The sequence below is a fragment of the Erinaceus europaeus genome, chromosome 3 (assembly GCF_950295315.1).
Source record: "Erinaceus europaeus chromosome 3, mEriEur2.1, whole genome shotgun sequence".
Taxonomy (NCBI): Eukaryota; Metazoa; Chordata; class Mammalia; order Eulipotyphla; family Erinaceidae; genus Erinaceus; species Erinaceus europaeus.
Genome location: NC_080164.1, coordinates 30,265,989 through 30,279,191, shown reverse-complemented (window position 1 = coordinate 30,279,191; position 13,203 = coordinate 30,265,989). Strand labels below are relative to the sequence as shown.

The 13,203-nt window shown below is 45.0% G+C and overlaps 1 protein-coding gene across 1 annotated transcript in view; it reads left to right on the top strand.

The window, feature by feature from the left end:
* Nucleotides 1-13,203, top strand: part of LRPPRC (leucine rich pentatricopeptide repeat containing) — an 88,924-nt gene that overhangs the window by 72,126 nt on the left and 3,595 nt on the right. Inside the window, exons 31-34 of the mRNA XM_016194366.2 lie at nt 4,110-4,198; nt 7,260-7,464; nt 11,425-11,564; nt 11,660-11,775. Of these exons, the coding sequence (XP_016049852.2) occupies nt 4,110-4,198; nt 7,260-7,464; nt 11,425-11,564; nt 11,660-11,775 (550 nt within the window). The remainder of the gene's footprint in view (nt 1-4,109; nt 4,199-7,259; nt 7,465-11,424; nt 11,565-11,659; nt 11,776-13,203) is intronic.

The window sequence follows — 13,203 nt, the reverse complement described above, 5'->3', positions numbered from 1 at the left end:
TTATCACAACTGTGGGGCTGTAGAAAGTCTTTAGTGACTTAGAGCCGGATTGAAATAGAAGGAAAGTGGCAGAGTGTATGGTAAATCTGCCCTGGGCAGGGTGTGGGCCCCTGTTCTCCTTCCAGAACCCCTCATGGCTGCTACCCATTCTCCATGCATTGGTGTGGGCCCAAAAGAGTTGTCGGTGCATGGCCCAGAGGCCCAAGGTTCCAAAATTATTGGGTTCCAAGATTGTTGGGGTGCACACATTCTTTGCACTGGGAGTGGAGAGTGACAGCTCCCTGCCCCTGTAGCCTGCTCTGGCTCCCTGCCCTGCTCCACCCCGTCCTGTCCTGCAATTTTTAAAAAAATATTTATTTACTTTTGTTGCCCTTTTTGCTTTATTGTTGTAGTTGTTGTTGTTGAATAGAAAAGAGAGAAATGGAGAGAGGAAGGGAAAACAGAGAGGGGGAGAGAAAGATAGACACCTGCAGACCTGCTTCACCACTTGTGAAATGACTCCCTTGCAAGTGGGGAGCCAGGGGCTCGAACCAGGATCCGTACGCCGGTCCTTGTGCTTTGTGCCACCTGCGCTTAACCCGCTGTGCCCAACTCCCCCATCCTGTAATTTTATCCCCGTGTGCCTTCAGGCTCTCTGAGTCCGCAGGATGTGCTGCCCATCTGCTCTGGAGTAGCCATCTTCCTGAGACCAGAGAGGCTGCTCCTGTCTGGCTTTTATTGCCCCAGGCCCATTTCATGATTGTTGGACCTTCCCAACAAGAACCAGACCCTCAAACGTGATGTGACATAAACAAATGGACTTAGAAGATTTTCAACCAGCTTTCTTTGTTGGCAGAAGCACATGTCTATTTGTGTTCTAGATATGCTGCAGTCCGTCCAGTACACATGTAGTGAGCTTCCTTACATTAGCCATTACACGAAGCGGAGATTCCCTCATCCATGAGCACTGTGACCAAGAGCCAAGCTTTCTTTAACTTTTAGCGTCATTAAATTTTCTTGTCTCATAATAAAATTTTTCATATGGTCAAATCTTTCAATGAGACAGCGCTGCTTATTTTAAAATCTCTGACTATACTATACATTGTGCACTTCAAAGATTTGAGAATTCTGCAGCACAGCTTGGCTCGGCCTTGGAAAAGCACTTCTCTCTCTGGTCCCTTCCGCTTCCTGCTTCACTCTTCTAAATTAATGCTAAGTCAGTCTCATGAGTTTTACAATGCTGGTCAGTTTTTCTGTCACCCAGTGTAAGTGAAGTAAGCATCACCATGTTGCCCTGCTTCCTGCTGCATCAGCAGGGCCCCTCAGCCACTCCTTACTCTGTCTGCTCTGACGTGAAGCCTGAGTCTGTGACAGTACCTCTCATCTTTGTCTAAAACAGTTTGATTTTTACAACTAATTGTAATCTGAAAGAATACTACCTCTTTCCATCGAATTTCTTCCTTTGATTTGGCAGTTTCAAAAAATGGATTTATGGGAGTTGGGCTGTAGTGCAGCGGGTTAAGCGCAGGTGGCGCAAATCACAAGGACCGGCATAAGGATCCCGGTTTGAACCCCGGCTCCCCACCTGCCGGGGAGTCGCTTCACAGGCGGTGAAGCAGGTCTGCAGGTATCTGTCTTTCTCTCCTCCTCTGTCTTCCCCTCCTCTCTCCATTTCTCTCTGTCCTATCCAACAACGACAACAACAATAATAACTACAACAATAAAACAACAAGGGCAACAAAAGGGAATAAATAAAATAAATATTTAAAAAAAACAAACAAAATGGATTTATTTCCTGGGTGTTCATTCAGTAGTTAATGTTGAACTTTATTATTATTATTATTCTCTTTTGTTGCCCTTGTGTTATTGTTATTGATGTCATTGTTGTTGGATAGGACAGAGAGAAATGGATAGAGATGGGGAAAACAGAGAGGGAGAGAGAGAGACACCTGCAGGTGGGGAGCCTGGCCTCAAACTGGGATCCTTACACCAGTTCCGAAACGGGATCCTTATGCCGGCCCTTGTGATTTGCGCCACCTGCACTTAACCCGCTGTGCTACTGCCCGACTTCCAATGTTGAACTTTTTGAAATCATGAGGAACCAGGCATCAAGTGTGCTAGAGTGATGTTCTGATCTGTGTTCTTTCCCTATCTCCTCTATAATGTAAGTCTTAAATAAATGAACTGGCTAATATTGTCCTATATAAGCTAGCAGCTACTAGATGCACATGACTTAACATGACGACAAATAACATTTGGTTTTAATCTTAGTGGCTGTGTTACAGGTGGTTAATGGAATGCTTGATAAAGAGTACAGGAATTGAATTGGACAGCTCTGGACTTGAATTCTATGGCAAAAGGAAAGATCAAAGTTATGATCATAAGGATGTCAGTTTCTTTTGCTTGTATGGATAAGTTCAGAGCTGACCATACAACTTTCTACTAGCCATTCTGCAGCTTTCCTCTCTCCTAGTTTGTGGTGTATTTAGTTGGTTTGGTCACTTTCCACACATGTAAGACGTGTGTGTGTGTGTGTGTGTGTGTGTGCGCGCGCGTGCGTGCGCGTGCACTTGTGTGTGCTTGTGCGTGTGTGCGTGCGCGCACATGTGATTGATCTCAGGAGAGTTTTTCCTTCTGGTATTTATTCCCATTCTCTTGAACTAGGAAGAGTTTTTTTTTTAATTTAATTTTATTAGTGATTTAATACTGATTTGCAAAATTTTAAGAGAAGATGAATATAATTTTATAATATTTCCACCACCAGAGTTCTGTGTTCTCACCTCCATTGGAAACTGCAGTGATTCTCCCACGGTCATATAAAGGGTTGACTTTATATCTGTAACTATCTAAATGTGGAAGAGATTCTTTAAGAATAATTTTGTGCTTTGAAGTCACATTTGATTTTTCCTCTTGAAAAGGGTTCTGTTGCCTCTTGGTTTTAATGAATTTTAGGTAAGATTTTCAAGCAAGTATAGCATAATACATTTAAGAATATTGGCATGGGAAGTGAGCTTTTAATGCTGTTTTCTGTTTGTTTAATCATGCTAAAGACTCAGTAAATCCTTGATTTTTGTGCAGTTTAGTCTCATGCAGGAGCTATTGATGGAAGAGCTTTGACAGATGGGATAGCAGAGAAGTTAGTCAGAGCAGCGGGGGCTCTGCTGCAATTAAAAGCGTGCATGGGTCTTGGGCTCCGGAAATCCAGAGCCCAGGCCCTTGGGCTGCCAAGGAGATGGCACGTCCTGGCCTTCCTGGGAATTTTCTTGGGATTGATGAGACTCATCTAGTGGAGACCCTGTTCTCCTGGACGTTTACCAGGCAGGAGCTCAGCCAGGAAAGGAGGAGCAGCTTTGCCTCTGTAACCCAGGGGGGCCGAGTTGGGGTTACAAGGCATCGGGGTTGCTACCAGTGCCCACAGCAGCCATGTCAATATGACTCAGTCATGTTCCATAACCCCCTACCCCCAGGGATATGATATCTTCACTCCTGCACGTTTCTGTCACAAGTAGAACAGAAGTTTTAGGGGGTTCATTTGAAATACAAGGCTGAGACAAGATAAACTGTGAAATTTATTTTAATGCAATGGAAGCTTTAGTTCCATGGTATGTTCAGCGTTAAAAGCTGTGTGTATCTAGATGGCAGAAATTTGAAAATTAATCAGCCAAATGATATGGTGTTAGTTAGTAATATGCTTTCGTTTATGTTTAAAATATACAGTGCTGAAAATGTTCATTTTTGTTGGCGAAAGACTAGTTTTACATTTGATAATTATGGTGAGTACAGAGCTTCAGCAGAGGCTCGGATCCAGAGGAACAATGCAGGGCATGCAGCTATTTTAGTCATCTCATATGTCAGCATTCAAGAATCTGAACCGATTGTTTAAAAAAAATCTTGTACTTTGTTTCTTTTGTTGCTCATTTCCAACTTTGTCATCTGTCAGAATGCAAAAAAAAATTATCCTTCTATAACCATTGACAGGATAACACAAAAGCTGTCTCCAGGTCGATATTTTGCAGCAATATTTTTAACATACGAACAGTAGTTTTTATAATTTCACCTTGGTGCTCAACCGTTTATTATCGTATCAGAAGCATGTCAGTAATTCCTTTCTAAATGTCTGCTTCTTTTAGCGCTGAGACCCACATCAAGGGCTTCACACTGAACAGTGCTGCCAGCAGCATCCTCATCACAGCCCAAGTTAGGCGGGATTATTTGAAAGGTATGTCACAATGCTTGACCTTTACGTCACATTAATGCCGCTGCAGATTTTTCTTGTAACGCCCTTCGAATACTTGGATAAAGGAGTCCATTTAGCAAATTACCTGCTTATCAAGAGCCTTTTGTGGTAGCTGAGAGACGTAAATTACTGTACATGCATTTATAATACAGCTTGAATATGAATGTGCTTGTCATTTGACCACTTAGTCCAGTTTCCATTCCATTTAACACAAGATGGGTTTTCTTAAGATGAATCACAGCTCTTCAGACATGCAAAATTTGTGTTCCAGAACGAGAGAAAGTACAGGCTTTCAAGTGCGTTAAAATTCACAGCACAAGTCATTTTGCTGCGAAATTAACATACTCTAGAGCATTGGAAACAATTCCCAGCAGTTGTTTCTCAAAGATTGTGTTGGTTGTGTGTGAGATAGCAAATGAGTTAAATTGAGTGTTAAATGTGCAGGTTTGTGCACCAAAGGATTATAATATTGATTTTTAAAACTTAATCTAATACTTTTTTAATAGTTCATATAATATCAGTAGCAATAAGATGCAGTGTGTTTGGAGTTTGCAGTTTTTAAGTTACTACTAAGGGGCAGCTCCAGAGGGAGATGGACATGCGGCCGGCTCGGACCAGCAGGGAGCTGGGCACTGACGTGCTCTCCCTGGAGTGAATATCGCTGAATCATAGACCTGTGCTAGTTTGGCTTGATGGATGAGTGGATGGGTGGGTAGGTGGAGCTCTGTACAGCAAGTGACCCCAGGCTTTGCTAACGCCAAAGCCCTGAGGAGGGCTTGGTATGGTCGAGCAGATCTGTGATGGGCAGGTGAACTCAGGCGGTCCTGTGTGACAGCACTTGACATTCGTGAGCGCACTCCCTCACGAGAAAGAGTGCTGTCCAACTGGGAGGCTGCCATGGTTGCCTGGGGAGCCGTTCTGCGGTGTCTTCCTAGTGGCACTCCCAAGTGCCCCTGTGCCCTGGGACTCCATGCCCCCAACAGCCAGGATATCCTCTGCTACCGAGTGTGACTCAGTGATGTCCCATCAGACAAGGTTTTTTTTTTTTTTAAGTTGCTATCACATATACAAGGATCAGCAATTTTCAGACGCTTAGGTATAGGAATTCTCTGCCTGTGTAAATGAACTTGTTTTCATGGGTGACTTTTCACAGCCCTGGAGACAGTACTCTGTGTTCAGGCTTCTCTTGATAACTCAGATTTGTATGTTTATAGGCTGTGAAAATAATTTCACATCTGTTCTCAACCCTCCAGCCCTCTTGAGTCTGACCGAGAGCCGTGTCCTTCTACTCCCCATACCTGCTAAGGAGCTCTTCTCATGCCCACAAGTGCCTTCACATGCATGGGGTACTGTGAGCCAGAGCTCCCGGAGGCTCAGCTCTGAACAAAAAATAAAATCAATGCCATCACCATCTAATCTTACGAATTAGCACTGTTCTGAAAAAAAATGTTACAATGTCATTAACCTCATAAGCTGTTCTGAGATATTATCACTAATATATATTAAGCTATTGCTGTTCTGAAATACTGATAATTATATTATCATTGAATAATTAGTTGTTAGTTGTGTACACATGTGTACAACTCAGAAATGTTACCATCAACAGTGTAGTGGCGATGTTCTGAAATACTGGCCCCCGTCACCTTTGCAGTGTCGCCTGACCACTTGTGAGTGAGGGGAGAGATGGTGTTGAGTAGGACTCGGGTAGGTGGGTGCTGGGGCCCATTCTCGGTGTCCATGAGCAAGGAACCCTGTGTGGAGCCTGAGCTTCCCAAGGGTGGAGAGGAATCCCACTCCTGCAGTGCTCCCAGCCTCTCGCCATGCACTCGTAGGTGCCGTGCACCTCTGGCGTGGCCAGCAGCCATCACTGGGACTTGAGTAGGCTCTGAGCGAGATCTCCCCTGTGAGATAGGCCTCTTCAGGGGCTGGTGCCCACACCCTCAGCTAGTCTGTCTCCACTCTCTTGCTTTCTCACTGCTGGGAAGAGTGTTCCAGAACAGTTTGAAGTTGATGGACAGACTGTATGACCACCAGTGAGAATGATCTTCTGTAGCTTATATAATCATATTAGTACTACTGACATTTTTTATAGCTTTATCTATAACACTTAATTGAGTCTGTCCCCTTTTAACCTGTTTTTTTTTCCCCATTTGAGAATCATGGTTTTAGAACAGTCATAAACATTAATTTGCCACCAATACCAAATCTGTCTTTACCTTCATCACATTAGATAGTCCTGTTACTGCATGCTCCGGCTGTGGAGGCTGTCAGGCTAAGTCACCACTGCCCTCAGTGATGAGCTGGAGAATCAGGAGCAGGTGCTTCCTGCTGTTTGAGGCTGAGGGGAGATTGCAGCTCTGCGCATGGGTCTCCTCTGTATTCTTCTCTCTGAAACACTCTTCATTCAAGAAGATAAAGCCACAAGACGTTTAATCATATAAATAGTTTGCTCATGTGAACTTTGATAGTTTAATCCTTTGTCCCTGGGCAGTCAAGCTTGTTGGACTAGAAAGAGACATTGTCTTACAGAAGTCTTTGTAGTAGGAGATTTTGACAACACTGTTAGTCTCTGAGTGTAGTGAATCGGGCTCACATGAATGTGAGTAGAAGTTTCTTCATAGAGACTTCAGTTATTCTTTAAGTTCCCTGAGCTTATTGGCTTCCTTGAATTAACAGGTCTTACCCAGAATGAAAACTCTGGCTTCACTAAGAAATTTCCTGCTCTCTGATACTTTTAAAAAGAACTGTATTTTTGGGAGGGAGGGCAAGAGAGCAGGCTGGGAGTTGTGCCTGGTGCCAAGGGCATGTAAGCTCTGTGCTGGCACTTGTGTTACCTCCCTGGTCCTCTGGGATACCTTTTTGTAGTCAGTTCATCGTTTTCTGGGGTTTCTCATAAAGTATTGATATTTTCTGTAACCTAGAATAAATCATTTATAACTTTTTATGTATTGCTATTTAGTACCCATATTTAAAAGCTGGTTTTCAAAATGCGTTTGAGCCCCCTCCATTTGTGTGAAAGAGTCTGTCCTGTCCTCCTTTGCAGAAGCCCTAGAGACACTGAGCGCAGTCTGCAGTCAGGAGCAGCTGCCTTCCAATATTTCGGTGACTCGCCTTGTCCAGGCCTGTGCCTTGAAGGGTGACGTGGACAGCGTGCAAGCCGTGCAAAGGATGGTGAGCGGACTGGAGGACACCCTCAGGCTTTCCAGCATGCTCTTCATCAATAACACCGCCTTGGCTCAAATCAAGAAGTGAGTATGTCTCAGCCATCTTTTCCTCTGTTGAGGACCTAATGAGGAATGCCATCCTGTTACTCCCTTCTAGGTTGTCATTTTCCAAACCTTCTCTGGAAAGCATGGCACGCCAGCACTTCCCTAACTACCAGTTCATGCCACCAAGCGGGTGACGCCGCTTCAGCTCAGTCTTAGATTGAGCGGCATTCACTAGCTCCTCCAGCTCATAAACTTGCCTCAAGAGCCAGGGTTCTAGTTGCTCTGCCAAGCCACTTGTGGAAGCACTGTCACCAGCATGTGTGTGTTCTCAGCACTTGTTGTGATTCTCCCCCCCCACCACCACCACCACCAAAACATGGAGGAGTGGAGCTTGGCCACGGCCGTGGCCTTCAAGACCTTTTGCACTCCCCAGCGGTTTCTTGCTCACCTTACCAGCAGGGCTCTTGTTCTAGTTATTCATGAGGATAGTCATGGAGTGAACACTTCAGGGTGGGTGTTTTGTTTGTTTGTTTGTTTGTTTTGTTTTGTTTGTTTTATTTTTTTCCACCAGAGCACTGCTCAGCTCTGGCTTATGGTGGTGCAGGGGACTGAACCTGGGGTGGTTTTGTTTGTTTGTTTGTTTGTTTGTTTTTACTCTTTCTCCCTGTCCTTGAGAACATGGTTCTTAAAGTCTTACATGCATTTGATGGGGTATAATATTAAAAGTCTAATATTCGGGGCTAAAAAAATAGACTAGTTGAATAGTGTGCCTGCTTTGCCATGCCTGCAACCAGGTTCAAGCCTGGTCCCCACAGAACTGAAGGGAGTTTCTATGCTGTGGTTGTGTGTATATATGTCTATCTGTCTCTCTTTCTAATTATTTTTATTTATTGGATAGAGACAGCCAGAAATTGAGAGGAGGAGGAGATGGGGAGAGAAAGACAGGTAGACATCTGCAGCACTGCTTTACTGTCGGATTTCTCAGGGGAACGAGACAGACAGAGAACAGGGAATCTCAGGCCAGCAGAGGTAGGGGTGAGCTCGCTGAGGGGTCTCCCAGTGTACTGTGGCAGCGGACGAGGATGGAACACTTTATTGTCTTAGTTACAAGTTCATAAAGGGGTAGCTGTGCAGGGGAAGTAGCCAAGCTGGCCAATGAGATCAATGTCTCCTTATAAGGGAAAAGAGAGCAAGGCAATGAGAAGGTGTGGATGAGAAGGTATGGATGATGGTGCAGGAACGGGGAAATAGAAGGCGAAACCTACCAGAGGGAGGAGGGGTGGGGTGATGTGGCAAGGCTGATAGGAAGATTGGATTAAATACACACACACACACACACACACACACACACACGTACACACACACACACACACACACGTACACACACGTACTCTGGCCACATCTTGCTCGACCACAAGGCTGGCATGCCAAGGGGAGTTTGATAGATGAGCTTCTGGGGGGGGGGGGGGGGGTGGTCAGCCATCCATGCTCAAACATGCATTAAATTCACACTTTAACACTTGTGAAGCTTTTCCCCTGGGATCTTGAGCCTGGGTCCTTGTACATTATAACATGCGCACTCAAGCAGGTATGCCACTGCCCGGCCCCCTGTGTGTGTGTGTGTCTAATGTTGAAGCCTGACTGACAACAAAATCACTTTTGGTAGATGTTTACTCCTATTTCGTGCAGCAGAAACTTTTTTTTTTTTCTTCAGTTAGAACCTCAAAGTCTTCACTCTGAGAGTTGAAACTTTTCTTGTTTAAGTTGTTTTTTTTTTTTTCCTCCAATGTTATCACTGGAGCTTGGTGCCTGCACTACGAATCCACTGCTCCTGGAGTCTATTTTTCCCATTTTGTTGCCCTTGATGTGCTTGTTGTAGTTGTTATTGTCATAGCTGTTGTTGGATAGGACAAAGAGAAATAGAGGAGGGGAAGAGAGAGGAGGAAAGAAAGATAGACACCTGTAGAGGGGGAGCTGGGGGCTCCTTACGCTGGTCTTTACTTTGCGCCATGTGCGCTTAACCCGCTGCGCTACTGCCCAGCTCCCTTAAGATTTATTTTTATGGGGCCAGGTGGTGGCGCACCTGATTGAACGCACATGTTACAGTGCACAAGGACCCAAGTTCAAGCCCCTGGTCCCCACCTGCAGGGGGAAAGCTTCACAAGTGATGAAGCAGGGCTGCAAGTGTCTCTCTGTCTGTCTCCCTCTCTGTCTCCCCTTCCTCTTCAATTTCTCTCTGTCCTGTCCAGCAGTAGCAACAACAGCAACAATAATAAACAAACAAACAAACAAAATAAGATGGCCTCCAGAAGCAGTGGTTCACAGTACAGGTGATAACACTGGAAGCAAAAAAATAAAATAAAAAACATAGCACAGCTAACAAATCAAACTGACTTTAAATCCTTTGGGTTAAGGTATACTTAATACGTTAGTTATGCTAAAATGTGCCAAATCCAAATCATCAATTTTATTCTTAAGCTTAAAGGTTAAGAACCAGGGTTAGGATAGTTATCATATTAGAGCACAACACTGGCATGGCTGGGGTTCAGGATCAGAGATGGGTAGTGCCCTAGTCCCTCTTGCATAAAAATAAATCTTTTTTTAATATTTATTTTATTTGTTCCCTTTTGTTGCCCTTGTTTTATTGTTGTAGTTATTATTGTTGTTGTCGTTGTTGGATAGGACAGAGAGAAATGGAGAGGGGAGGGGAAGACAGAGAGGAGGAGAGAAAGATAGACACCTGCTGACCTGCTTCACCGCCTGTGAAGCGACTCCCCTGCAGGTGGGGGGCCGGGGTTCGAACCGGGATCCTTATGCCTGTCCTTGTGCTTTGTGCCACCTGCGCTTAACCCGCTGCGCTACGGCCCAACTCCCAAAATAAATCTTTTTTAAAAAAGTTACTTATTCATGAGAAAGGAGGAGGAGGGAGAAAGAACAAGACATCACTCTGGTACATGTGCTGCTGGGGAACTCAAGACCTCATATTGAGAATCCAGTGCCTTATTCACTGTGTCACCTCCCAGACCACATGAAAATAAATCTTTTTTTTTTTTATTTTTTTTCTTTTTATTTATTTACTGGATAGTGACAGAGAGAAATTGTGAGGGGAAGGGGAGATGGAGAGGGAGAGAGAGAGAGAAGACAGAGTAGGAGAGAAAGATAGACACCTGCAAACCTGCAGGTAGGGATCTGGGGGCTCAAACCGGGATCCTCGCTATGTGCACTTAACCCAGTGTGCCACTGCCGACCCCGTTTTTGAATTTTAAGTGTAGAGTGTGAAGACCCAACTTTCTAAGAATTGATTTTCTTTGGGGGGGGGGAGCTGCCAGGATTATCACTAGGACTCAGTACCTGCACTATGAATCTACTACTCTAGTGGCCATTTTTTCTTAAAAAAAAAAAAAAAAAGTTTTGGCTAGCACAGAGAGAAATTGAAAGGCAGGGAAAGATAAGGAGAAAGACAGACACCTGCAGGTAGGGAACCAGGGACTCAAACTAGGATCCTTGCACAGGTCCTTGCGCTTCATGCTGTGTGCACTTAACCTGGTGGGCTACCACCTGGCCCCCAGAATTGATTTTTTCACATGCTGTGTAAAACTACACAAAAATAAAAGTTGTATCCTTGGGTTGTGATGTGAGGGTAGCCCTAGAGATGCCATCCATGTCTCTCAGGCCCTGCGATGTTCCCTGTACCACTAACCAACTGTGCAGATCAATCAGCCAATGCCACGTCAGAGCACTTGCGCAAGGCCTCACGTTGTGTTTACAGCTGCAAAGCCAACTGAAATTTTAGGCAGTAGTTTTCTGGCATTGTCATCATTGATGCTCTTATGATGTCCAGAGCTGTGTTTAAGAAAGATCAGTAGTTCACTTGTTACAGCACCAATGACTTTGAGGTTGCTTTTGACCTGAGCTGAAAATGGTGGGCTCAATATGAAAGAAATACTTATATCTGTACAGCTATGATTCCTTTAGAATTCAGTTTATTTTCTTTTACAGCAATAACATAGACGTTGCAGTAGAACAGATTGAAAATATGCTTACTTCCGGGGACCAAGCCATTAGTCCCCAGTACTTCGGCCTGTCCTATTTATTCAGAAAAGTGATAGATCAGAAGTTGGATCCAGCCTTGGAGAAGAGTGAGTAGCTTCCTCCCCAAGGAGCAGGGAATGCAATATCTCTGTGTAGATAAGGCGTGACTCAAGGGATGGTCTCACCCTCTTGTCCTTTTCAGTCACCATCATGGCCGAGAGACTGGCCAACCAGTTTGCAGTCTACAAGCCTGTCACTGACCTTTTCCTGCAGCTTGTGGAACACGGCAAGGTGGATGACGCCAGGGACCTCCTGCAGGTAAGGCCTTGCCTGCCAGTCTGCTTCCGGCCGCCGCCAGGTAGGCCGGGGATGAGATTATACGAAGACAAGTGTCTGCAGCCAGCTACACAACCCACTCCTCAGCTGTCCACTTTGATTTCTCCATTCCCCTCATTACCATGGCAACATAGTTTGCAAACAGGAAGCAGGAAATGTTTGCTTTTCTAGTGTAGATTCTCACTGGCATATGCAGACATGCTCAGGGCCTCACCCAGAGTCTCTTTATCCCTGTGGCCCACCCTTAGTCCAGTTAGCCCCCTTCTAGGAGGAAGACAACAGCATTGATGCCATTTCAGGAAGCAGCTCCAAGTGCCATCAGAAGCAGTGGGTAATGTATACAGACAGGCTCTTAGGGAGTCCCAGCAGGTGGCAGTCACCATCGCCACTGTTTGTGTTGCCTCCGTGTCACATTGAGGCCTGTCCCCAGCTGTGACAGCAAAGAGTATGATGCTCCCTGCACCCTTAGCAGCCTCAAAAGGTGCAGTCACCCTGTGTGGGGCTGGGGTCAGGCCCTTTGTGAGTGAGGCCTCGGAACTATGCTGTGACGGGATTTTTCACTTACACACGCACTCACTCTCTCCCCTTTTTGGGGAAAGGGAATTTATGCTTGGGATTTCAGTTTTGTTTTGTTGTGTTATTTGTATTTTTATTTATTTATTTTTTGTCTCCAGTGTTATCGCTGGGGCTCAGTGCCTGCACCATAAATCTTGTTCCTGGCGACCATCTTTTTTCCATTGTTGTTGGATAGGACAGAGAGGAATCGAGAGAGATGGGAAAAGACAGAGAGGGGAGAGAGAGAGAACCTGCAGATGTCCTTCACCGCTTGCAAAGCAACCCCCCCCTGCAGGTGGGGAGCCAGGATCCTTGCACATATCCTGGAGCTTCATACTAACTGCTCTTAATCTGGTGTGCTACTACCAGCCCACCCGGATATCAGACACTCTCTTGAATAAATGCCGGTGCTTCAGCTTGCTGGCTGCTGTCCAGTTCATGAGCAAATGCACTGGGCGTTCCAGCATGTTCTGAGGCAGACATCAGTGCTCTTGGACTGAACACACAGGCCAGTTGCAGCGCAGCCTCTTCCTCTTCCCTTCTCTTGCTCGTTAGAGCTCGCTCGAGCTCAGGTGGTGGCCTCATCCTTCTTCATTCCTGCTTGCCACACTGGGAAGGAGCCTTCCTCCGCTGGGAAAATGCTTTAGTCACAGATGTCAAAAACATCAGTTTATAATGTAAATGTTCTGCATCCCCAAAAGTTCTTTTATATTGTTCATTTGAGTATTGACAGTGTTTTAAAGCTTTGAAGGAGCAATATGCTTTTAGACACTGAAGAGAATGGCATCTGTGATGAGTATAAACTAAAATATTGTCTTGCCATATTTGATTTTACTATAGCATCTGAGATTGGAT